This window comes from Vipera berus, assembly GCF_964194415.1.
Source record: "Vipera berus genome assembly, chromosome: 6".
NCBI lineage: Eukaryota > Metazoa > Chordata > Lepidosauria > Squamata > Viperidae > Vipera > Vipera berus.
This window is the reverse complement of record NC_138208.1, coordinates 42,366,246-42,393,948: the sequence shown is the minus strand read 5'-3', so window position 1 is coordinate 42,393,948 and position 27,703 is coordinate 42,366,246. Positions and strand designations below refer to the sequence as shown.

The following is a 27,703-nucleotide window of genomic DNA, read 5'->3' as shown; positions in this document are numbered from 1 at the left end:
CTAGGGACCTCAAATAGAGATGAAGCTGACCAAATTGTTGGTTTGACTGTATTGCTGCTGTCGTGCTTGTGTTTATGTGTTGTTTTTATGTTGTGGATTTTGAATGTAATAAGCCTGGAGTTACCTGTGTGTCAATTGAGAAGCCATGTTTTTTTAAATAAATAAATACTTGGATCAATTTTGAAGTGTGTTGCACATTAGATTTGACGCACAAAGTAGAAATTATTCCAAAATGAACAGAATGCATGAAGAAACTGATAGTTTTTTGTGATTCAAGAATTTAATTTTTTTTCAGAATTAGTCACTTGAAGTCTGTAGGAAAAAAGGCAAAGCAAAATATGTTGCTTTTATCTGGCAAGTATCCAATATTTCCTTGTATAAAAATATACATTAACATATCTATTGTCATATATATCAAATCCTTGGCAGGATGGAAAATGAAATCCAAATTATCAATTTTGATAAAGAGACCTATGTTGTAAAAATTGAGTGATCGTGTGCTTGAATAAACGGAAAAAAATATGTAGAAAAACCCATTAATTGGTGCCATATTATACTTTTAAAGGAAGCCAATAATTTAGTAAAAGAAACCATACAGTACAATGCCAACTTCAACTTTATTTATGGAAAACCTGTTGCAGTATTTTCTTTACATCAAAAGGAATTGGATTTCTGTATAAAAACTCAAAAATAATAAATAATGTTTCTCAAAAAAAGTGTTTTCCATGTCCCTCCAACCTACTCTTCATTAACAAATAATCAAAACATAACATCTGTAACATCTTTGAAGATTAAGAATATTACACTAAAAGAAACACTGAATCCTACATTAAAATAATTAATCATTGAGTCTCTTTATAATTAAAAATAATAGCAGTAACCCAACTAAAAAAAATGTCTGGAATAATACAAACTGTTTTTCCTACTCCAACCTGTACTGCATAAAACACATGAAAAGAAGAGTAAAAAACACAAAGTTCAAGTTAAAATTATAATTCACATATCTGTAAATTGCCATTCAATATTCAAAGAGTGTTTCAAACTTAGGATCAGATGTTTAAAAAAACCCAAACATTAAATACCTTAATACAGTTAAATGACTCTTACACTGGTTTACAGCTTAACTGCTCCAATAAACAAGCTAAGGAAAAGAGTCAAATTGGAAAATACTCTCCTCAAATCACGTTCTGAAATCAAGTTTTCATCCACATGTACATCCACATAGAAAAACAAATTCTGATTTGCTTTACTATGGTGATGCTCATTCTTCACCTTTTCTAACATAATAGATAATATTACTTTTACAGTATGTGCCCTTTGAGACAATATTGCTTTCTTATGTGGCTTTGGATTTATACTAAAAGGGTAAACAAGGAAGTGATATTTCTACCAAGATAAGGTAGGAAAAGAAATTATGTCTTGAACTTGAGGAGGGTGAACAAATATTCAGAGGCAACAAAAGAATATTGAACGGGGAACTGAAACAATCACCCCAAGCATTTTTTATTTTACCTCAGAACTTTTTACTCTGTTCTAGAGAAATGCCCTTTTTTCACTGATACTTTTGTACAGAAGTAATGTTTGCATACTGGTCATTTGTGTGCAAATTATGTTAGGAACAAACTATTGTGGAACACAGGATGCACACGTTAAGATAAAACAAAGTAAAATAGCATTAATATGTCACTGCTTCATTAGGAGATTAATAATATCCAGACTGATCCATTGATCAGACTTAGTATCTTCAGGGGAAAAAAACATTACAGTTGAAGTCAAGCACTACTATTCTATTTAACTTTGATTGTATCTCCAATGAAATAAAAGACAAATACATAGTACTACAGTTAAGTATGAACAGAAAACAAAACAAGGTATGTCGTTATATATTAACTGCACATTTCAAAATAGTATCAATTAATATTCTATTGTAGTAAAGACTGTCTCTGCACTTTGAAAGTTAGAATCTTATTTTGACAAAGCAACCTTAAAATAACCTGAAGGTACTTTTTAATAATATATTAGTGTTGCCTGCAATATCCACCAGATGTCACCGTTTCTAAGGATGTTGTTCAAAATGTTTAAAGTAAATAAAGTCCAAATGATTACCATTTTAAAAAAAGGTTGGCCAACACGATTCTTTTAAATTATGGAAATTAAATTTAACCCAAGCCAATATATTCTGATTGAGGGCTGCAAATAGTGTGTACGACCTAAAACAACCTTTGTCATATATTTATCTAAATGTTTCTATTGCACATCCATTTCTTTGGTTTTGTTATACATACCTTAAACTATTTTTTTTTTTGGGGGGGGGGAATACTGCTAATTAACTGCAAAAATTTTCCCTTACAAATATCTTGCATCTAGAACCCTGGTCAATTTTTAGCTGACTTTTCAGAATAGAAACTAAAAATTATAGATTGTCAAGTTATTCACAGTGCAATGAGTATAAGTAAAAATATTGCTCTGTTTCAAATGGAGGAAATTTGCTTCATATTAAAAATAACACCATGAAGATAATTTTATCTCTTTTCCAAGAGATAAACTGATACTCAGAGGAATTCAAATAGACATTTGAACATTTAATAAATTATAAGAATTCCAAATTAACAATTTAATGTGGATTTTAGATTCATAAAAATCTCTACAATATTTGAGCACCCCAAACTACATATAGGTTTCTGACCATGTGCTATGCATCAAATACATGCAGTTTACTCTCTATTATAGTTAATAAACCCTTTTCAATAATAGCACTGAATATATTAATTTCAGTAATAAACAACAAAATCCCTCAATTTTCTTTCTCATATATTAACCAACTGCAAACCAATCTCTTTTCAATATTATTTCAACATTTATTTCTTTTCTCCAACTCTTACCTTCATTTCAACTTCCATTATACCTTCTATAGTTTCATTTGCTTGAATGAATTTAACTTAACATTTTGAACATATTTCTCTTCAATGTATAAAAATAATCTAATTTGCAAAATTATAAATACTTGAAAATAGGCAATCAAATCAATTCTGCTATCAAATAGTCTATTAATTCTTATTATAAACTGAGTTTGAGTAGCATATCAAAATTTACACCCCCTTTATTTTAACATTAAAGCAGAAAAGCTTCATTTCTTACTGCCTTTGAAAACAAACTTCTCTGACAATCACAACTACAGAAGATAAAAAAATCAAGACGTAGCATAAACAAAAGCCTGCAAATATTGCAATTTGTCTATGCTCCTACATGCAAAATATATCAATCTATAGAACTGCCCTTATGGGAACAAATTATTCTTTGTTAAAGTCATTTTGCTAAGGGTACTGGATTTGGCATGTTATTTAAAATTAAGCAATGCACGTCTTCCCTGAGTATTCTTTGACCCTTTTTTAACTTGGAATCCAAACTCCACCAAGAGCTTCTTCAAGTTTTTCTCTGTATACTGCATAGCGTCTTTTTAAGGTTTGTAGTTGCTCATCTTCTTCTTTGTCCAGAATACGCAGGAAATTCTGTAGTTCTGGAAGGCTAAAGGCTTCCCACTGAAAAAATAAAATTGTGGATTTATCCATAGTATCTAAGAACATTTGACAATTTGGTTTGTAATTTTGGTTTGTAATTTTCATTTTATTGTGCTACTCAAGTAGAAACCAATAAATTTATTTTCCCTCAGGATCCACTATGCCAAAATACAGAAATACATAAACCTATAGATAAAACTGTCCATGATTAAATCCATGATTTCTCACAAATTTAAAAAACATGCAAAAAAGAGAGAACAACCCCACATTCTTGAAATTTTTAGTTCCGAAGCAGGAACTATATTGAATTTTTATTTTTTGTATCCGCCCACAGTCAGAGAGTGAGTGGGCGGCCATAAATTTGATAGACAGAGAGAGAGAGAGAGAGAGAGAGACAGACAGACAGACAGACAGACAGACAGATTTTTATTGAATGTTAAGGAAAAGAACCACTTTACTAACAATAAAAATAGCTGAGTAAAAGAATCAATTGGCCAGAGAGATGGGGGATTCTTTTGGCAGACATTTTCATCTGTTAGGAATACTTTAGATCAGATTCTTGTACCAAGCATGGCATGACACTGAATCAAAATATCCTTTCCAATGTAAGATTCTATAAAACTCTTATAATCTGCACTATACAAATAGTCCTCAACTTAAACAGTTCATTTATTGACCTTTCAGATTAGAAAGGCACTGGAAAAAAAGGAGTTACGACAGTTTTTCCACTTATGACTGTTGCAACATCCCTGTGGTCACATGATCAAAATTCTGATGCTTAACAACTGACTCATATTTATGATGGTTGCAGTCATGTGATCATCTTTTGCAAACGCCTGACAAGCAAAGTCAATGGGGAAACCAGATTCACTTAACAACTGTGTCATTAATTTAACAACTGCAGTGATTCACTTAACGACTGTGGCAGGAAAAGTCATAGGAGTAAATTTCACTTAACAAATTTCTTACTTTGCAACAAAAATCTGGCGCTCAATTGTGATTGTAAGTTGAAGACTACCTGTACTTTAACTGGCTACTTGCTTGCTTTTCTCTATAAACATGAGTACATTCAATAGGTTTGAACTGGAAATTGTACACCTCTAATTATAAATCCTGGCAATGAACTAGTTGATTTCCAAGTACACAACACAAGTGTAACTTACCAAAACCTCCCCAGATTCATGCTCACGCAAAACAAAGCTAAGCATATCTGTTTTGGGGCCAGCCACCAACCGCAAATAGAGAGGATGTTCTGTTTCTGAGAGCTTGCACGTATAAACTGCAAATAAGATTACAAAAGAAAGAATACACACTCAGAATTTCTGTGATCATCACAGAAATGTCAGCACACAAACAGAGGAATCCCAGAATTCAAGTATTACTACACTATATAAATGGAGAACGATAAGCAACAAAGAATAATGAATGGTGCACTAGAACCATTATAATTGTTGGTGACAAATATCCTATCTTTCCATTCCACTGCTCTCATTATAGTTTCTGAACGTTCATAGTCCAACAGTACGCTTAATGAACAGTTCTAAGTAAGTAAACACTTTACATTCAGAAAACTCAAGAAATATTCTCTAAAAATTATGTGCAATACTGGAAATAAAAAGAATAAAACTCAAGATTTATTGTGAAATTTATTGTGAAAAAGAAAAAAGGAAGGAGGGAGAAAGATTCCTATTTCCTTAGCCTTTTCTTCTCTCTATACTTCACTGTTTCTCTTATAAAAGTTAACACATGCTGAAGGTGAAAGAACCCAAGAGACTGATGCAAAACTAAAAGAATATCAAGATAGCCTTGAAGAAGGAATTCAACACCTATTAAATAAATATCAGCTTAGCCTTGGAAGGGAGCACAAGGTGAAAAAAAATTGGAGAAGGCCCCAAATTGATTCTCTTTCATGTAAGGAGAAGAGAAAGTATTTGCTATGTCCTTGAACAATAAAGTGTATTTTCCTTCAAAAGGCTGACAGCAATTGTGATTACTCTTAGAAAAGTCACCTCACCTTTTTTATGAGGCCACTATTCCTCCCATAGAAAAAAGCTAGCTGTCAGGCAGATTCTGCCTTCTGTGGCAGCTAAAACTAAAATGGCTATAGAGATAGAACTCCACATAAACATTCCTGACAATAAACATAAAATTGCTCTGATAAAACTATCTTTCAAGGTCCTTAATAGAGGTTTTTTTTCTTTAGCTCTTCTTCTGATAGATCTCCCTCTTTTTCTATCAGATTCTCTGGTGTATTGGGAACCCATTCACAGCACCAGCCAAAGATTAAGCTACTTGAACTTGTTTCACTGACAACATAAGTCCCAGTAACCCCTTCTGAACATGTCAGAAAATATAAAAGTGAATGAGTGAAAAGTTAATATTAGTTGGACTATCAGATAACTAGGCATTACCAGGTTTTCCAATACAAGAAAAATGTAAACTCACTTAGAATGTAAAATGCTAATTAGCAATCAATAGCTATATCTCATAATTCAAAAGTGCTACAAGAAAAAAAGAACATGCACTCTGAAATTAGAGCAGTTTCCGAATCATGGTTTATAAAGCTATCTATATTAGGCTTCACAAACCACAGTCAAGGCCATTAATCAGCCTCACAATGATGGTAGGAACTTTTGAATCAGAGTACTAAGCTTATGAAAGAAACTAACAAAACCAGACAAGCAACCCAGAAATGAGATTTATTTGCTACAGGCCTGGAAACTGAAATCATGATTATTATGGCTACACATAAACAATGGCTCAGCATGGATTAAATCAGTTATTCTGAAGAACAAGTAATATCTTTATGAAGCCAAGATAAAAGTACTGACTTTATCCCAAATGTACTCTCCTTAAACTAGCAAACATTAGATTGACATCACCTAATTGCTGGCTGTAGAACCAAATAAAAATTAAAGTTGTCCAAAGATTCTATTCAGCTGAAATTTATCGTACATATGCATGAAACAGTTCAAAAAGGAAAATTTAAATTCTGCTATTTTAATAGTTTTTCATATTTTATTAGAAATATGATCAGTTTGTCAAATAAATTTAGTTTCCAACACAGTGTCTCAGAAATAATTCTACTATGTCAAAGTCATAAAAGAACAAAATTAGCATCAAAATCTTTTTCTTTAATCAACTTACAACTCAGAAAAAATCTATTTGTAGCTTCTGGTTCGCGCGCACAGCGCTTCCGGATGTGCAGGAACAGTCTGCTTCCTGCCGTCCGTTTCTTTCTTTTTTGGAGGACCCTGAAAAGGGTCAAAAATCGCCCTGGAGGGGCAATTACCGAGAGGAGGAATTCCCTGCAATCACAGAAGGGCGGTAGCCCTCCTCTGGAATCCGGGATCATCTCCTTTGGCCCAAAGAAGAAGAGACCGGCCATAAAGATGGCCAATCACTAAGCTGCTTCCTGCTGAACGCCAAAAGCACTACCTAGCACTAAGAAGCAATCTGGAAGACCTGGGTGAGCTTTTACCTTTCCTATTCCTTCAACCATTTTCCTGTGGGACTTTCCTGAAAATCTCCTTCCCCATTTTTTGAGAAAACGGCGAATATCTACTTTGGGAACAAATCTTAAAGCCTCAAAGCTACAAAAGAAACTCAATTAATTCAGCAAAGAAATTAAGCAATTTCATCTGTATTTACTAAAATAGCTTCTATTTGTTACTGGGGATCCACTATCCTATCTTCTCTCTAAGCTATGAATTAAGGAAAAAATTTGGACTAATCCTACAAAAGTTCTATATTAATTTGGAAAAAAGAAAAGAAGAAAATTCTTACATTGCATGTTATATGTTATTGATGACATCTTGTGGCAAAACGTGGTACAGCAACTAAATTTCCTTTTTCTATTGTGAAAGCTGACTGAATAACAGAGCTGTCCTTGACACTATGCTTAAAGATAAGTGTGGGAACACCTGGCACTGAATACAACTCTTCAGGAGGTGGAAAATCTTTGACTATTATTAAAATAGCCTCCATGGAAGATTCAACTGTAAACAACAACAAAATGGATGAATACATCCCACCACTTATAAACTGATACTGGACACGATTTTGGCAATGACAGAGCAAATTAAAGCCAAACTGCAAGAAAAATCTGACAAGGTAAAGCCACCAAATCAAAATTTGACTTTAAATGAGGAAAAGATAATTCAAAACCAAATAGAAGAAGTGGAAACTATCACTAAAATAGGAGATTTCAAAGAACAAAAGCAACTTACAGAAAACCTTAAAGTCCAAACTTTAATGGCAACTACAAAACTTACAGCTCAAAAAGCAACAGCACCTGAAGAAAGCAATACTAAGAGTGAAGATACTAAAGGCCTTCAAATATACTATATTAAGAATTCAATTAATCAAATGACAACCATAATACCAGCTACTACTTTCTACCTAACCCAGATAGAATTGGAAGAACAAAAAGATTTGACTGATTTAATGACAACTATATCATATCAACCATCAAAAACTGAATTATCAAAGCAAAAATACAATGGTTACAAAGGGGACATCTTCCTTGCAAAACTGACATTTGGATACACTCCCTGGATTCAGATAAGGGCTATAGGAAGAAAGGAAGATACATTTGAGAATTTAAAGATGCCAAGAGGGAAGCATGATTGGCACAAAAGGAAGGCAAGAGGGATTCCTAAAGATAGACTATAAAAATATCTTTCTATGGATGAAGGGGAATCTCTAAAAAATATAACTGATTTTACATTTAGCTTTTAGATCTGTAAAGGAAAACAAAAGTAAGCTTTTAGAATATAACTCCAAACTATATTATAGAACTTGGAATGACATACCAAAAGATAGCATTTTAATAATTGATGTACGGTCAAGATGACTTATAGAATATTCAGTGGTTACTTTTGAACTATAGTATAGAATCTAAAATTTTATATATAAAAGATAGTATTTTAATAATTGTTGAATGGTTAAGAAAAAAAATATATTTCTAATAACTGGTGATTTGTTAAGATGAAAACTAGACTTTAATGGTAAAACATAAGAATGTTTTGTAATGAACAATGTAAGTTTTGTAGACAAAAGAATTATTCTTTACTGAAATAGGGAATTGTGGGTTACCCAAAAATTAAGCATTTTCCTATATACTATAGGCTATTCTAGAATATCCTGTTGCAATTAGATAAATTTTGAAAACAGGATATTGATATGTATTAGTGAAAATATATTTTGAATTTTATTAATTGACTAGGTTACAACTAGAAGTGTACTAACTTGCTTATTTGGCTACGTAATAACTAAGGGAATTAGAGAGGGCATCTCTGTTGATGTAACCTGAACTATTTACAACTGGTCATTTCTTATTTTAACTACCCAACCACCATATTGTTTCACAAATATATGTATATGTAAATCTTAAAAAATCAATAAAACTTGTATTAAAAAAAGAAGAAAAAAATTATTTGCATACCTTGATCTTCCTTGTGACATTGTTTATAAAGTGCAAACTTGGCAGGATTATCAGCCACCAGAAACTTTTTGAGCAAGGCCTCAATAACTTCACGGACTGTATTAGTACTGCTGATATGAAGAGTGTTCATATAGCCATTAGGCAAATAAAAAGTTGTTTCATTGCTGTTGAGATGCTTCCCTCCATTCACAGAAGTCCGCAGAGTGATAGGTCTGTAAAGTTCTATCTGAACTTTTATGAAACCAGTGTATATTCCGCTTGTGTTCTATAAGTAAAACATACATATGCATATAACAATGAAATCATATTTTCAGAATAAATATGGGACTAAAAAGTTTCATTTAGCATTTGAATAAGTAGTGGATTTTTATGATGTATGATTAGTCATTTGTTACTTTATTAATATTATGACTATGGAGAGTTAAAGTCCGATAGAACTTAATGTGTTATTTTTCTTGTTAGCATATTTTAGTTTATGTTTGTATTATTATACCCTGTATTCAGCTCTGGGAAGTTGGGGAGGGGGGAGGGGAGGGGAGGGTTGGGGAGAGGGGAGGGGAGGAGGGAATCCATTGTATTTAAAAATTGTAAAACTTTTCAATAAAAAAAACAATGAAATCATATTCAGGTGTTCTATAACAAAATGGAGAACAGATACATTTTCATGTACATGCTTTAGATGGCATAGGGAAAGAGAAAGAAAAACTCAGCAAATAATCAGATTGCTATCCCCCCCCATACTTAGGTAAGTACAGATTGTTTACCAGTACAGGTAATGCTCAGTAAGTGCCAGAATTTCAATTGCAAAGCAGTGCAGTCCCATGACATTGTGCTTTACTATCATGTTGCATAGCAATAGAAATTTTGGCACTTACAGTTGCCACTGTTAATCACCATTATTAAGCACAATGTCTTCTGACCACCATTTATGATATCCTGCTCACTTCCTCATTGACTTGCTTGTCAGAAGCTGGCAGTGAAGATTGCAAATGGTGATCAAATGACTGCAGGATACTAAAACAACATAATTGCAAGCTGGGCATTGAGAACCCAGGTTGTGATCACATAACTGTGGGGAGGCTATGATAGCTGTTTTGAGAACTGGCCATAAATAGCACTTAGCAGCAATAGCATTTAGACTTATATACCACTTCATAGTGCTTTACAGCCCTCTCTAAGTGGTACCACTCATTCAGCACTGTTAAGTTGAAAGGTTGCTGAACAAGCAAACCACTATTTGTAATTCCAATTGAACAGTCTTCTAGGCATTTGCACATATGAGATTTCTGAGCAGATACCATCAGAACATTCTAAATTTGTTCTGCACTTTCATAGGCCCTTAAGAGTCCTTCCCACTGCACATTGTAACCAATCACTCACAGGTAAACATCTAAACGTCTGCATGAGGAATGTAGGGAGAATCATATGAATACATGAAGAATCCAAGTCCACAGGTTACAAATAGGCAACCTAAATTTATGTTGAGGTCTCTGTGCACCATGCATAAAGATAACTAGGAATCTATGCTTACCTGAGGTGGAAAAGTACAATCAATGCAACCAAATCAAAATCAACAGCTAGAACTAGGTTGTTGTATAATGTTTGCCAGAAAAATTACTTTAAAAACTGCAGTTAATGGTACCCTTACCCAAATTGAATGATCCTATGCAAGATGTGGAATAAGTCTGGTTAACACAACCAGGGGACTGTGTGTTTTAATTCTGCCTTAGGCATGAAGGCCAGCTGCGTGATTTTGGGCTGATCACCAGGAGACTGAGTTTAATACTGCCTTATGCATAAAAGCCAGCTGGGTGATTCTGGGTCATTCACTCTCTCTACCCAACCTACCTCACAGAGTTTTGTTGTGGGGAAAACAGGAAGAGGAAGGAGTAGGTTTACCACCTTGAATTACTTATAAAATAATAAAGGCACAATAAAAATGTAACAAATAAATAAAATAAATATTAATGGTAATCATCTCTGGTTTTTGAGTATGTTCTTGCACCAAAAAATAGTATAGTAGCTAAGTCTTGGGATGTGAAGACAAATGAGGCTCTTGGGTCACTTTTGCCTTATCATGAGTACAATTAAACCGGTTATTCTTTGGTACTGATCAGGTCTGGCAGCCACAATAACTGCTATAGGTGCATGGCCTCACAAAAAAGTAGGGTAATTGCATTATGAATGATGTTATAATTTATTAAACACTCCTTGCTCAAACACATCTGTCGGACGGTGGCTAGTTATTGCTGGACTCGTACACCTTCCAAGACAGGTATCCAAATCATAAGAAAGTTAGGGTGTACAATGCACAAACAATTCACAAAAGCCAAACAGTAAACCCAATAACAAAAAAGAGCAATTATAATACAATAAAGTTTAATACTATAAAAACCACAGTTCAGCAAGCACCAGCATTTCAAATAGAAAAAGAACATGTTTGCTTAATAGTCACCTTAATGTGACTAAATTACAATCACAAAAATCATAGATTTATATTTCTAAGTCCTTTAAGCATGCACAGTGAGAAGGAACATTCAGAGCCACAAAATGTAGCTCAGTATTTGTATACTTCAATTGTGACTGAATAAGTACAATAAACTAATACATAGAAACCATGTGAAGAACAAAGTAGACAGTACCACATTTGCTTTTTCTCCAATGCGTCCCATCTTCCTTTGCCTGTCTGGGTCTGACAAGCTATAATCCTGTCTAGTAATATGAATTCTTGCAAAGTTAGGAGGTGAATGCTAAGAAATATTTTATGCAATATAGAATTCACCTGCCATCATTTACAGCATTGATAATCACATCTAGTACTGACTTCAGGAAGGCAAGACTAACCCTTCTGTCCCAAACAGACATGTTACCTAATCATAATAAATGCTGTATATAAAAAGCTTACCAACGTCATTTTTAGCTTGTCAGTAACATCTGAATTGTATATTTGGACTTTTTCCTTGATTGCTTCCTTGGTGAGGTAATTATGGGTTTCTCTCTCCTTCTGAACATCCTAGAACAAAATAGGTTGAAAATTTCAAAGATATTAAAAGATTAGTTCTACTACAATTAAAAAGTAAAACTATGAACTGGGGATCTATAAATAATATGTATGATAGGTAGTGCACAGCAACCTTTTTAAAAAATAAGAGTGATTGAAAGCTACATAGTAAAATGACAGCATTATATCCTGCAAAAATTTATCATGGAATTAACCTCTTTTTTCCTTTTCTTTAATGGCTTTTGACAGAAAAGGAAAGGAAATTACACATATTTGCTGTCTAAAACCTAAAAAATATGGGTTTTGATGAAAAAAATATCTGTGTATTACGACAAAGCAGAAGAGAAGTTCTACTCATGGTTCCATTTGCTTGGCTCAAATATTCCCAATCTATACACTCTACTTTTTTATACAAATATTTATTAATTTTCTAATTTTACAATCATAAGTACTTAAGCAATGTATTGTCTGGGTTAGGGTTAGGTTCAATAAATTCTAATATTGCAGGAATCTAATTCATAAAAAGAATACATTCAAGACACTGTACCAATTTCTATGCAAAATGAACCCAATAAATACTTTTATCAAATATTGTACTGGCACATCTCATTAATGCTACTTAAGGCTTGAACATGCATTTATGTCTCTCTTTGAAGCATTTAAAATTGAGGAATCAATGATATAACCAATAGCATTGAAAATTCAGAGCTGTTGTAAACATACTGATTCATTAACAAGTTTCAAGATATTATTGGTTTGTCTAAAAAGTAGTATGTACATAGAATTTCTAGGATATCAAACCCCCTAGTCCTAACTTAGAGTTAATGAACAAGAGGGAAGCACATTCACAAGATTATAGATATCAATTGATTTAGTAACTTTATCTGGGGTTAGAAAAATACTTTTGAATCTGTTGGCCTTGAAACGGAGTGAACTTAAATTTTTGAAAAGCACACAAACATATATAATATTTATATTAAAACAGACATTACCCTTATCAGCAATCACCTCTGTTTTTGAATAAACTAGTTCTACAACATCATTAATAAACTTTGACTGTTCTTTCATTTGCAACCTTTAGTGGAAGTTGCTGCTACAGAAAGCTAAAATGTAAAAGAAAACCAAAAAATACAAAATAATTGTGTGTGTGTGTATTTGAGTATAAGTGAACGAGAGAAAACTTAATATGTACTTGTGATAATAAAGCTGAACAAGTTTATCATGATCTAATTCCAAAACCACTGGTTTTGCCATACCCTATATGGCAGTGCTCTAACTGTTGGCATGCAACCCATTTCTAAATAGAGTTGGTTGTTTAAACTTTGAAGGCTAAATTGCAAGAATGGCATTTAGAGTTCTTATACAAGAATTACAGCATGAGGAACACTAGATTACCTATCCCATTACAATAAGATTATTATTTTTCTGTAGTGCAACTTTTTTATCTCTTTCTAAAAGATTTTAATATGGTGATCAAAATAGCATAAAACTTAATTTCTAAATTATTGTACACATCTTTTTGACTGTTGTCCTACATATTTTGCATTGAAGGATAAAGTCTTTTGCTTTGACCAATTTGGCCAAGGAGCTGAAAGTCTACTTTTGTACCTTTTCTTTTTTCCAAGAAGGCATACAGGGAAGTTGGAGAAAGCCTTATTTAGTCATCTAGCAAATAAACAATGCTATCCTTTAAACTAAACTGTTCAAGATGAATGAAACACAGATTAGGTTCATATATCTTCCTAAGTTCTACAGGTTCTCCTCAATTTACGACCACAATTGAGCATGGAATTATGGTGATATGTTGTTGTGATTTTTAAGTGAGGCACTCATATGATCATCTCACTCAAATGTTCATAAACCCAGCTCACCCCACTGCAGTCATTAAGCAACTGTACAGATCATTAAGAGCAGCACAGGATGTTTAAGGAGGTGGGGGAGGCCCTGGGAGACTTGGAGCAGACTTGGCACCCCCCCAGCTCACATATGGCTTGTGCCAGACCTCTCAGGGCCTGCCCCTCAAATCATCCCTTGCATAGCTTCCCTGCAGGCCTTGATCCTCTTCCCTGCCCCATCACGCCTTGCTCCACTTACCTCTTCCAAAGATTGCTTTTCAAAAAAGCATCCAGTCGGTGCAACGCACAACCATCCTGCAAAGGCAACCCCACACTATTCTGTAGGTAGGCACCATTCATGTGCAGAAAACTGAACCCTTCTAAGAAATTGCAAGAATGGTGGCTGCTTCCAGAATGATGCAAGACAGCTTCTATAAAAGCCTGCATAATGTGACAATGGCTGGGTGCTATTTTGGATATTTAGTCTTCAGAAGAGTTAACTGGAGCAAGGCATGACTGAGTAGGGAGAGGCCCAAGGTTTTAGGACCTAGCAGGGTGGGAAGCGTGTCCAGGAAGTAGGCACAAGGAACCCAGTGGGGCAGGAGGGATGAGCAAGATATGCAGGGAAACAGTTGCAGCATCCGAGATCAGTTGTAAGTGCAGGTACATTGCCAGGCACCCAAATTGCAATTACAGGACCATTGGAGCACTTTATCTCATGCTATACCCGATACTTGGTCTATAGATCTTAAGTCCCTTCATGTAGCACCACTGTAATTCTGAATTGTTGCTGAACAAAAGTTCCTAAGTTGAAGACTACTTGTAATATTGTTAATTATTTTAGCTTACTACCACAACAAACAATGGTTAAAACAAATCATCTCTTAGGACTATAAGGGAGCCTGTAATACATCATGAAGAAGTTATTACTTTGTATACTCCTATAAGAGTGTTCATGAAAAATGAAAAATTTTCATGAAAATTAGTGATCTGCTTAGCTTTATTTCAATATGCTTCTAGTGCAGGGGTAGGCAACCTCGGCTCTTTCATGACTCATGGACTTCAACTCCCAGAATTTCTGAGTCAGCTGAGGAGTGCAGTAAATACAGAACAAGATTTTCTGATAAATAACTTCATTTTTAGATCATAAAAGGTACTATTTTATATTGTATAATACTTGGATCCATTAATCTTCAGTTTCTCATTCCATGTAATTTCAACTTTTTTTTAATAAAAGTTTTCCATAGAATTGGATTGTTGGTATTACTTAAAAATAATATTGCTTAAACTTTCAAGTATTTTGTGTACTTCTGAAACTGATAAAAACATCGCCATATTGTTTTATGTTTTAATTGCATTTATTGCCAAGCAACTGATTTAGTTAAAATATATTCAAACATAGTCTCTCAAAAGTTTTAAAATAGCTGTTAGTAAGTAGTAGATTCAACATATTAATCTCTTACCTGGCCCAAATTTTCCAGTAATATATTTTGCTCCCATTTTCAAAGTGAGGTTATTCTACAAGGTCACTTTCTCATGCAATTCTGGTTCCAAATTTAATCCCCAGCCTATTAATGTTCACATATGTCTATCAGGTTTCAAGATTAGGAAAAACAAATCCTGTTTATTATCCCCATGTTTATATCTGAGACATTTATTATATCTTAGGTCCTGCCACCACATTAGACAGGTTTCATAAACACTACTCTCCAAATAAACATGAAAGCTATTATTCCAAAAATACAAATGTTAAAATAAAACTCCAGCTGTAAACGTAAAATAGATTTCATTACTACTACCAATATAAGATAACCACAGTTTGTCTAAAGAGTTGAGTCCTTTCCTTGCCATAAAAATTTTCTTGAACAATTTTTCTATCTATATAAAGTATCTAATAAGAATATCAGAATCCCTCTTAAAATATACACTGAACAAGAGGTTACATTCATTTTAATCTCTTCACCTCCCTCTCTCTCTCACACACACACACAGAGAGAGAGAGAGAGAGAGAGAGAGAGAGAGAGAGAGAGAGAGAGAGAGAGAGACTGACTTCCTTTGTAGGTAAGTTGTAATTGAGCAAGTTATTTTACTAACTCCGGAAAAAGGCTATCAGGAAACACAGCAAGCAGAACTTTGTTCTTAAGAGTATGTGGAACAATAACTGCTGTTTTGTTTCAATTCCAGGTTGAAAGACTTTCATCTTCTTTAAACAGCAATTTCCCTATTTGCATGCTAAGGAAATCCATCACAAGGAAATACTGTTGCTCCACCCTTCCTTCAAGTAAAAATTAAGAATTCATGGTTGCCTATTACAAAGTTCACTACTGTTTCACATGTAACCTGTCATGTTTTTGACTGGAAAAATTGCTACTTATCAATGTAAGAAACTTTAAATTATTTTTAAGTAAATTATTTTCAATAACTGAAAATGGTAAGACACTTCCTAACAGAAACTTAAAAATAAATGCCTAATTTTTCTTCAGTTTTTTCCTAATATTATTGTAGTAACAAAGATTACTTTGAATTAAATTGAATAGTTACATGCAAACATTTAAAACAAAAAATAAAGTTGTGTTCCAGTGAGAACATTTTTCCTGTTACAGGATTAACATGCTCAGATTCTGAACATATAACTTCATTTACTTTACCAGTCTTACAACACATGTCTACGAGGAATTTTCTTATTTAATATTCTCATTTTATTTGTAGAAGACAATTGTTCATTTGGTTATATGTTGTTTTACTCTATTTCCATCTTATTGAACAACTGTAATACAGAAATAATAAATCTCTCTGAAATCTAGTTTCAAAATCATATAATGGTTGCAAATCATCCACAAGCATTTGTACATTTTCTCTCCATTTATGCCTTTTTTTCTTTAGTTTGCTAATTTTTATTACTGTAAGGCAGACATGTCAAACTCGCAACATCACATGACGGCACGCGATGTATCGGAGCTTTTTCTCCATTGCCGGCAATGGGGTGGGCGCAGTTTCCTGGCGACGCATCTGGCCCGCCGGCTGGCAGTTTGATACCCCTGCTGTAAGGAATCAGTAGCATGTTAGGAAAAGTATGGCATCAGGAATTTCTAGGGGTTTTTTAAGATGTTAATCACAACTATAGTATCGCTAAGGTTTAAGTTTATCCATAGACACGATGTGTCATAAAATCACACTTTTTGGCATGCACAGGATTATAACCTGAATCTATTATTCAAAAAACTTCAAACACAACTACGGTATTTAATCATTTATATCTCTAGATACTATTTCATTATCTGTAATTAGTGAAAAATTATAAAATTATAAAAATAATCAATTTTTCACTATTGCAAATAATCAATTATTTATACTGCAATTTAGAAAGGTGTTATAAAATCACCTTTTTGGTAGGCATAAGATTATAGCCTATTATTTAAACAACTTCAGAGACACCTATTTAATTTAAATATTTATATGATCTGCCTGGCATTTCATTATCTGTAATTAGGGAAAAATTGTAAAAATAACCAATTATATAAGGTTATTTATTTATTTATTTAGAAATGAAACTGAGACTGTATATCTAAATGTACATAAGGTGTTCTTACAAGCACAAAGACTCAAAAGCTTGTTTTTCTTCTATACCAGGGCTTTTCAACCTTTTCACCCATTGTACCACTTTTAGGATATGGCAATGTCCAAGTACCACCAGTTGCCCAACAAGGTGTCAAAAACTTGACCAAAAAAAAAGGAAAAAAAATGATAAAGTACAGGTAGTCCTCAACTTACAACAATTTGCTTAGTGACTGAAGTTACAACGGCACTGAAAAAAGTGACTTATGACCCTTTTTCACACTTATGACTGTTGCAGCATCCCCAGGGTCATGTGATTTACATTTGGATGCTTGGCAACTGATTCATACTTATGACGGTCACAGGGTCATGTGATCACTTTTTGCAACTTTTGACAAGCGAAGTCAATGGGTGGGGGGGAGCTCACCACTCAAGGTTGCAGGGTGCCTGTGGGGGGGGAATCCATGGGTCTCTGGTGGAGGGGGGTGGGACTGGGGTGGGTGCCCTCCTTCCTCCCTCTCTTGTCCCTTCCTTCTTTCCTTCCTTCCTTTCCTCCTTCTTTGTCTCTTCCTCCTTTCCTCCCTCCCTTCCATTGTCCAGCGCTACACCGCCCAAACCCCAGCCTATAAAAAATCACAGACTCTGCCTCTGGCTGCAGCTTCTCCTCCAATTGGTCCCGCTTTCCCTGCGCAGACCAAATGGGAGATCCGCTCCAGGTTTTCGAGCCAACCCGCCCGGTTCCCAAATCAGATGTGTCCTTTGGGCTAAGGGGCTGCTCCAACTGCTGCGTTCCCCACCTGCCTTTCAAGTCGGGATAGACTGCAGCTCCTCTTCAACTTTGGAAGGAAAGACGCTGGAGATGCCTCTGGGAGACGCTGGAGAGGTGGCCGAGCCAACTCAAGGTCCCTCTTGCTGGGCACAGTGCCAGCTGTCTCCCCTGCCCGCTCTCTCTGGCCAGGAATCCTCCTGACTGGTCGCCGGGAATACGCACGGCAGAGGCGCTGCTCGCAGCCGGAGGGCAATCGCACATGCAAGCAGGACAGCCACACATGGCAGAGGTGCTGCTCAGGCCGGAGAGGAGGCCAGGCAGATTGCAGGCACTGGCGGCGGTGCCGGTGCGGAGGGTGCTCATGCGTGCGATCACCCTCCAGCCCCGAGCAGCGCCTCTGCCGTGCGCATCTGTTCCGCTCGTGTGTGCGTTTGCCCTCTGCATCGGTGCCACTGCCAGTGCCCACAATCTGCCCGGCCTCCCTTCCATTTCCTTCCTTCCCTCTTTGTCCCTTCCTTCCTTCCCATTGTCCCTACCTTTCTTCTTTTCTTCCTTCCTCCCTTCCCTCTTTTGAGAGAGGCCAAGCGGGAATGAAGCAGCCCTCGGGACTGTGCTGCTGCAACTGCCGGTGTCACCTAGGTTCTTGCTCAGCTCACTTGCTTGCAGGGAAGGCCTCCGTTACCGGAAAGAGGCTCAAGAGGAAAAGGGGAAGTTGGGGATGCCCTGAACTATCTCGTGCTCAACTGCCTGCTTACCGGAGCTGCGCACCAGGATTGAAAGAACCACAACCAGTAACGAGAGACGGCAGCCATGATGAGGCCAGTCGGAAGCATTTTTGTTTCTCCCGCCATAACCGCCCCTCCTCTCTCTCTCTCTCTCTCTCTCTCCCGCCCCCATCGCAAAATAACCCTCCCCTCCACGGTGGCCCCCGCAGCCTATCGGGGAGCAGGAGCCATGGTAGCACACGCTCCCGCTCAGCACAAGAGTTTAACGCCATCACCCTATTACAAGCCACTTCTGGACTTCAACTCCCAGAATTCCTCAGTCAGACACGCTGGCCTGGGGATCGGTTTGGAGGCATGGAGGGGAGGGGAGCAGCCAAGGGCAAGCACTGGGAGCCAAAGTTGAAGGCTGAAACGCCTTGAGCTGTAACCGCTCGCACGTGTTTGTGTGTGTGAGAGCAGGGATCAGTGCTGCTTTCCAGGTGATTGGTGCTTATTCGGGGCTCAGCAGAAGCACCAGGATCAGCGCAGAGCTCCAGCCTGGCAGCCCTTAAGAAGCTCCGATCAGCTGCAAAGCATTGCTGATCTCGGCACTTGAGCCCTGGCAGCCCCAGCGCCAGGCCGCCACTTCCCTCCCAGCCTCCTCACCAGCTGGGGCTGCTGCCAGGAAGCTGTCAACCCGCCAGGAGCTCTCTGTGGACTGGAGCCCTTCGGCGGAGGTCCGGGCTGGCTGTACGCGCCAATCAGCTGGCTACTCCATACTACCGGCCCTGCGGAGGGCGGGGCCTCACTCTGCACCTGTGCTCTTCGCACATCCTAGGGTTCCTTCAGGCCGTTGCCAAGCAGCATTTTTTCTGCAACCAAGTGAGCTGGGAAGGAGTGAAGCGGAGGGGAGGAGTGGAGAGGGGGAGGAAGGCTACGCTGCGTACCACCATACCACCGGTTGAAAAGCCCTGTTCTATACTATGATTATTTTGTCTCTAATAAAATATAATTGTTATCAGTATTCACATAATCCATATTTTTCACGAAAGTTTCTTAAATCCTAAAACCATAAATGATTGCATACATACAGAGAGAATATTTCCTCTCCTTGCAGTATTTGCCAATATCTGCCATTAATCAATGGATATAGACAGAATATATAATTTAGTTAATATTATAATTAAAATTATAATAAAAATTTAAATATTACATATTTAAGTTTCTAAACCACAACCAAATCTAACCGACTTAAAGGCTATCTCTACAGTATTGTATTCCTCCTTTCCTTGAACTGTTTACTATTCCAACAGATAACTCTGAGAATTACATGAATAATTATGCGGGTTTAAGAACTGGTACAGATATTTGCTTTTCTCCTATTCCCTACTCTTTTTTCATTTTCTTAATAGTATTAATCTACCTTGCAAGTTTAATCTACCTTGCAAGATGTACCAGCCAAATATGGAAGAGACTGCAAAACAACACTAAATTCTAACCAGAAAATTATCACAATACAAAAATAAAATACAATTTTAATTCATAAAGACCTATTTGTTAATTCAACACTCATTTATCACACCGTCTTTTGTGATCATGATCCAAATCATTCTATGATGCTACATAGTTAACACACACTCCACACTTAACGACAAAAAATAGCATAAAACTGGAATGTTGGAACACCATTGTGGGAAGGCAGCCACCCAGAAAAGGAAATATTAAAAGGGCAGAAAAATATATTTCCTCAAAGGATCTTAAAAGAGACAGAAAAGCATGCCCAGTTTTTCTTAATAGCCCCAAGTCTCCCTCCCCCAAGCAGAAACCAGCTCTGTAGAAACCATTCAGGAAGGTTGACGTTAGAAGATTAGAAGACACCTAAAATGTACATACCCCATCCAAACTCTAAGACAGGACATAATAGGATTAACTCACAGATGCCAAAGGGCACACCCAGACTCAGATCAGAATACATGACACAGGAAATACAAAGCCTCAAACAGGAACAGGAAACAACTCCAAATAAAAGCCCCAGAGGGTATAAAAACCCACTCCCTACATGTGCTCTCTCTCTCTTCTTCCAGAGCCATCTCTCCTTTTCAATAAACTGCAACCTTCTTTCTAAAGCAGTCGCCATGTTGTTTATTCCCGGCTTGGACTGAACCATGATGAAGACTTTTCCTTCAACACCATCATTACTGCCTTCTTACACTAAGATAATTTTTTCTATCATATCTGAAAAATAACTAGCAATGTCATGATGCTTTCTTAATTACATGTTTCATATTTCAAAGATGCGGATATGGCCAAACAAGTTATACATGTTTCAGGGACTTGCAAAACTCACCAACTGTGAAACAGAACCGTTTCTGTATCTCCTCTGGGCCATACTGTTCTGGCCTAGAGGATTTATGTCTGGAAACTGTCAAAGAACACTCCCAACTAGAGGGTCCAGTGGAAGGATGGAATGTTGCTTTTTTCTCTGATGAGTTTTGCATAGCCCTATGAAATAAGCACAAACAACTCCAACTATTTGCAGTGTTATGTCCACACAGTAAGATATACTGGAAAACTTAACCGTATTGCTAGCAAGTGATTTACATTTGCTGCTTCCTCTGAAGTGAAGCATTAAAATGCCTTTTCCCCTTAAAAAGAAGTATGCAGGCAGACATAATGATTAACATGAATAAAATACACTAGTCCAGGGGTTCCCAACCAGAGGTGCGAGATGGTATTTCAGGGGGTGCGAAAACTTGAGTTTTCAAAATTATAGTGTATATGCATAATTCGCTGCTGTTATTTCAAACTTTTGTAATGGGAGCGAGAATATATCAGAAGCGTTCTAGGGGTGCTGGGTATAGAAAAGGTTGTGAACCACTGCACCAGTCTATGCACATAAATAATTCGATGTCTCAATCAAAAGACACTTAAACAACAATCCACAAACTGAATCATAATGCTCAATTTGAAAGAAATGTTTAGGCTAGATTGATATAATAGGCATAAATGCACGTCAGTTGCCGAGTATCCAAAAAGCAGTCATGTGACTATGGGCGTGCACGACCATTAGAATTTTAGAACCAGGTCGTAAATACCTTTTCAGAGGGTCCACCATAATTTGAATGGTCACTAAGCAGCCTGTTATAAGTCAAGGACTATCTGAAGTAATTGAGGAAACAAATAGAATTCATATTTCAAAATAGCTGTTAACCTCTCAACAAAATATATTTTTAAGATAAAGAAAATATTTAATTTATTAGAACACATTTCAAATTAAAAGTCACAGTTAACCCACTTCTATGGAACAAAGCAACAATCTTTCAGGTTTGTATCCTGAACAAAGGGACCATTTGTATTAATGCCAAGGATAATATATGGTTGGTTCTAAATACTTAAACCAACCTGTCTACATATAACACTCTCTATAACACATAGCGCGCTTCCAGTGGGGTCCTTCGTAGCCTTGCTATAAGCCCATTATGGCATATTTATTTATCCAATTCTACACAACCCATCTCATCTAAGTGTCACCAGATGGTTTACAAAAACTGTGGAAAAATATTAAAACAAGAGTTAAAAAGTTAAAAATTAAGTTACAAAGGTTAAAAACAGTTTAAAATGTCAACAATATCAATCATTTTATAATCTCAAATGAGTTGGGTTTTTTTTTAAGGCCAAGTACTTTTTTTACCTCTGAAAGATTATAACTTGAGGAGCAGTATTCCATTAAAAACAAATTAGAATGAAGATGATTTAAGAAAGGAGAGGAGAGAGGGAAGAGAGTAGAGGAGGGGGCAGGAAGTAGGAAGGTTGGAGGGAAAGAGAAGTGGGGAGAAACGGGAGGGGAGTGGTGAGGGAAAGAGGAGAGGAGAGGAAGAAGAGGGAAGTAGGAAAGAAAGAAGAAAGGGAGAAAGAAAGTAGAGAAGAGGGAAGAGAGAGAAGGAGGGTGGATACAGTGAAAGGGGAAATGGACGAGCAGCACCCAAACTTATGTGTATGTATGTATGTATGGCGATATATAATACCTACAGCATTACTGGTATAACAAATGTTAAATACTTGAAAAAATGTTTATATTTCATTGTTTGGTTTGTGGTATATGAACGGAACTGTGAAAAATAAAAAAAATAAATTAAAAAAAAAGAAAAGGAAAAAAAATAAAGATGATTTCAGAAGTTAATTAAAAGTGCAAAAACCGAACACTTCCGCTTTTCAGATATTGATTGACATATTTAAATGTTTTAATTAAAATACATATATTTTAATTAAACTTGACATAATTCTTTTATTCTGAATTTAATGCCTACTCTAAAATAAAATAAAATAATTACTTAACCTTTTATTCTTGAACTAAAAACCAACTACCGTCAAGTTCATCCTGTCTTTTTTCTCATATTACACTAAGAGCTTGAAGTAGAAATGTGTCTCAACTATATAATTTTGCCAGAATTCTGTGGTGTTAATAGCAGTTTGCCCTTCAACATCCATAAACTTTTTGTTCTTAAATCTTTTAAGGCTTCAATGTTGATCTTCCTTAATTTCATGTCTTGTGTGTCTTTGATAGATCTCCATGATATACCTGCATATCTGACATCTGCTTTTCTCAAACAACTATTTATGTTCCCCAAAAATCTTGTCTTAACTAAATAGACACAGAGCAAGTTCATATGTCATTTTAAGCCACAATGTGGCTACTCTGGAACGAAAAATATTATACACTTTCAGACCATGCAAGTGCATAATGATTTGCTTCACATGCAAGGGAGCATTATTTCTTCCAGATCAGGCCATTCAGGCTTTAACCCAGGTCCTTCAAATTCCTTGGCTGGTGGACATCTTTGGAATGTTGACATAACAGCTATTACATACACATACAAATGGATGCAAAAGTCACATTTGGGAATAAAACATTACAAAGAACTCAATAATGTTTCTTCTTGAACCAAGCTGAACCTGCTACAGATGCTGCTCTTTTGGCTTAGTTCAATGGTTTTCTGGAAGTAAACTAGTATCAGTGTAGCTATAGGTGTTTCAAACATGATGTACCAAATAAAGCAGGACCATTCTGGAACCATATTACCTTAGAATATCCATAAGTACTGTTTTTCTCCAAAAATAAGACCCAATCAGAAAATAAGCCCTAGCATGACTTTTCTGGATGCTCCTAATATAAGCCCTACCCCAAAAATAAGCTCCTGTAACGATTGTCAGCCAGAGGTCCGTTGCAACACAAGATGGACGTACTGAATTATAAAATAATATTAATATAAACAAATACATTACTTAAAATAAATGATAGTGTAAATTATAAATAAGTTGTCATGGTTTCAACCAATGAAACTCTTCAAAGAACTTCAAGGCATTGTTTACCTTAAAGAATCTTTAATAGAAAAGCATAGCTTTGGCACATACATGGTTGAAGCCGAAATCTGAATTCCCCTCCCCTGAACACATAGTATCAAGCACAATTCACTCCCCTAATTTAGTCATAAATCACATTCTCCAATTAGTTTGAAATGCAAGCTTTCCCTCCTGTTTCCAACCCGCCATTTCTTATCTCTTATTTCAAAAGCTAATTAACCCCCATCACATTCTAAGAACAAAGCATACAAAGAAAAAGGCTGCATCTCCCTATGTTGTCAAAGCAAAAACATCCGATGACATAAGTATTTGTGCATACCCAAGTGGGCGCCTTCAAATGAGGTGAGGCGAGGCAGGGGATGGAGGTGGTGGCAGGAGGCACCCCACCGGCCACCACCCCCAGGTAGAGATGGGAGAGGGGCTGCTCTGGTCACTGCCATCACCGCCACCAGAGAAAACAGAATGGGGAGAGGCGGCGGCTTTTGCTTTGGGGCTGACCGAAGTTTTTACATCAGACAAACGTGGGTCTCCGGGGGTTAGGATAGAGCCCAAAGAGCACCTAAAGGCAGGGGGGCTTCCCTGAACGCTAAAAGTAACATGGGGGTGGACTAAGCCTCCTGAGAGGCAGAGGCAGAAAACTGCTCCAGTGGCCTGCTTCACCCCCCTCACCCCCCAGGAACAAAACTTCTCAAGCGGTCCCGAGGGTCGCACCTACTGGCACAAAGCAACAGCCCATGTAAGCTGCCTCCTTCCCAGCCAGGAAAGGGAAAGGCGGCTTAGCGGCAGCCACTGCAACCTCACAAGGAAAGTTCGCCTTCTCCCCCTGCTTCCTTTGCCTCCCCCACTGGCGGTGATGGCAACAGCTGGAACAGCCCCTTGCCCGTCTCACCTGAAGGCGATGGCCAGTGGGGGGACCTCCTGCAGCAGCAGGAGGCAGAACTAGAACTAGAACTAGAACTCACAATCTCCCAGTTTCTAACCTGATGTCTTAACCATTATACCATACAGGGTTTTTTTACAACTGATGTAGCTTGATAATTTATTATAGGTTAATTTAACTTTTATCTTGATGTTCTTAAAAGATAACTAGGTAAAAACACAAAAACAATGCATAATTTTCTTTAGAAAATAAAAAACTTCTTGAAACAGTTCGAAGTCCATAATTCAATATTCTGATTCTCACAAGATACCTCTAGAGACCACCCACCAGGAAATGACACATCCTTCTTCCCATAACTGTTGTAAGTTGAGGGCTACCTAAAATGAATCTTCAAGACTTATTATGGTTGATAGACCTGTTTTTTATTAATGTATCCAATAACCTTTGAAAGTCATTCATTAAAAGTCTCTATAGAGCTTGTACTATCTCCAAAAATTAGTTTTTTCTCAACAATGTCTGTACTTATTTTGACATAAATTACTGTAATCTTAATCTCACACTTTATTATTTATAATATGTTGATTATTGTTGGTATATATATAATATTGGGGTATTCATTCATTTTCATAAATTCTTGCCAAGAAAACTCCAGGGATTACCCCATGTAGTCACCAACACTGACTCCAAGGGATGCACGCACTCACAAACACTAATGAAATATTGAAAATTTTAATGAAATTCAATACTTGTAAAAACTCTGTATTTTGTCATTATTTTTATTATAACTTTAATAAAAAGAAAGCCACCTATGTTATCATGTCTTACGATAATGAACTCTATAGGTTTATTATCCTCTGTACTTTTTTGTGTGTTTTAACTCTGCTTCCAATCAGCATCACTGGATAATTTCTGTTTTGAAAGACAGAGAAAAACGTCTCCACGTCCACTTTTTCCATATCATTCAGCAGTTTCCACTTCAATAATGACCCTCCCCCAGGCCTTTTTAAGCCCGCTACAAATGTTCTACCTTTTAATTGTAAACCAGATGCTTCAGTCCTCTAATAATTTTAGTTGCCCTTATGCAACTTTTTCCTACTCTATGACAACTTATTCCAAATGTGGCAGCTACAATTGCACACATTCCATATACAGATATAACAGATGTTTGCATAAACGGAACAACTATGTTTACTGTTTATTTTCAATTCCTTTCTTCAAGAATGACATGAACCTTGCCTTTCTCATATCGAAAGGACACACACGGGCGGACAAGGGAACATAAACGACTCAAGTTACTTCTCTTATTACACGTCTTTATAAACTTGTATTTATCATATCGGTCGGCGTATAGTATTCGCTTTAAAAAAAAAACAACGCTGAAACTACTGTACACGAAGGTCACGGCTACAAAACCACGCGGGTTCCATGGGAGCAGCCGAATTCGGAGAACCGCTTTTTGCACCACCGCGTGTAGAATGTTTGTCCTGGGCTCGTTCTGACAAGCCTCACAAGGAAGCGGATCCGCTGAAATCTATTTTTGGCAAGCCCGAAAAGCTAGATCAATCTTGTATGAACTGTTTCAATGGCTGAGCTACAGAGCGAGCGAGAGTGGAACTATCTAGCAATAGCAAAAAAAAAAACCTCCAGCTATCTCACTTCCTTTTCTGCACTCGGGTCTTCCGACACTCCTGGTTCACATGGAACCTTGGTAGAATTTATAAATGGAGGAAGGGGAACGTGGGAGCTCTGGGTGAGATAAATGCTAGCTCCGGAGCTGGAAAAAGCACGTGGGACTGCAGACGTAGGCGCAGCCTGCAACGGGTCAGGCCGGGGTAGGGCACGGGACTCGGCCCGAAGATTCCCGCCCAGCTGGCACCCCGGGAGCAACCTCGAGGGAGGCCGACAATCGCTTACTTGCAGGCTTGGCTTGGCTTGGCCGAAGGATTTCCTGAAGAAGGAGGTGCGAGCTGTGAAGAAAAACTCCTCGGACTCCGATTCTTCCCAGCTGCTGTAGCCACTGCTCATGCTGCTAGTCCGTCATTGGCGCCCCCCCGTCGCCGTTTCTGCAGGGACCCGGAGGCGTCCCCGTCGCCGCATGGGGATCCGCCTGCCCGGGGCTCGGCGGCAGCAGAGGCGGCGATTCCTCTCGCTGCGCCCTTCAGTCACCTCGCCCTCCAGTCTACACGCGAGCGGGCCCGCCCTGTCGGAGGCGGCACCATTTACCCCTCCCCAAGCGGCCGAGGGGAGGCGGTCTCGGAGCTGCTCTCAGCCACCTGTGTGCGCGGCTGGCATGGCCTATTCGACGGGCTGAAGAATACTTAGCGGCATTTGTCAGTATCGTATGGACTGAAGTGGGATGATACATTTGAATGCAGTACAAAAACCCTTCAGCGAGATGGCAGATATCCGGCATTCTCGAGTTTTATTTCTTAATGTCAGTCCATCCCAGCTCCTTGAGAATACGAGGGATGTTTTTACGTGATACAACTCAGCTTTTGACTTTTAAGAGAACTCAAAATTTATAAGAATTTATAAAAATTCTTGTCTCTGCAAAGATTTGCAAAGAGAAATCCCATCCAATACTACAAAATAGTGCTTTGGGTTGAATTTACCGAAAAGCAGCCTAATTATCCT

At 37.2% G+C, this 27,703-nt stretch overlaps 1 protein-coding gene across 1 annotated transcript; it reads right to left on the bottom strand.

Annotated features, from left to right (window-relative positions):
* Positions 1 to 598: 598 nt before the first annotated feature.
* Positions 599 to 27,703, bottom strand: RASSF3 (Ras association domain family member 3). Its single transcript, XM_081331964.1, has 5 exons — positions 26,984 to 27,703; positions 11,870 to 11,977; positions 8,965 to 9,229; positions 4,682 to 4,797; positions 599 to 3,539 (listed from the first exon to the last, which is right to left on the bottom strand). Exons 1-5 carry the CDS (start codon positions 27,092 to 27,094, stop codon positions 3,390 to 3,392), a joined length of 750 nt encoding a protein of 249 aa, XP_081188090.1. The 5' UTR covers positions 27,095 to 27,703; the 3' UTR covers positions 599 to 3,389.

Coding starts and splice junctions, on each gene's coding strand:
- RASSF3 (XM_081331964.1), bottom strand. CDS start 27,094: ATGAGCAGTGGCTACAGCAGCTGGGAAGAATCGGAGTCCGAGGAGTTT. Junction 9,230..11,869: donor ACAAGCTAAAAATGACGTTG/GTAAGCTTTTTA, acceptor TTTTACTTATAG/AACACAAGCGGAATATACAC. Junction 4,798..8,964: donor ATGTCACAAGGAAGATCAAG/GTATGCAAATAA, acceptor TCTTATTTGCAG/TTTATACGTGCAAGCTCTCA.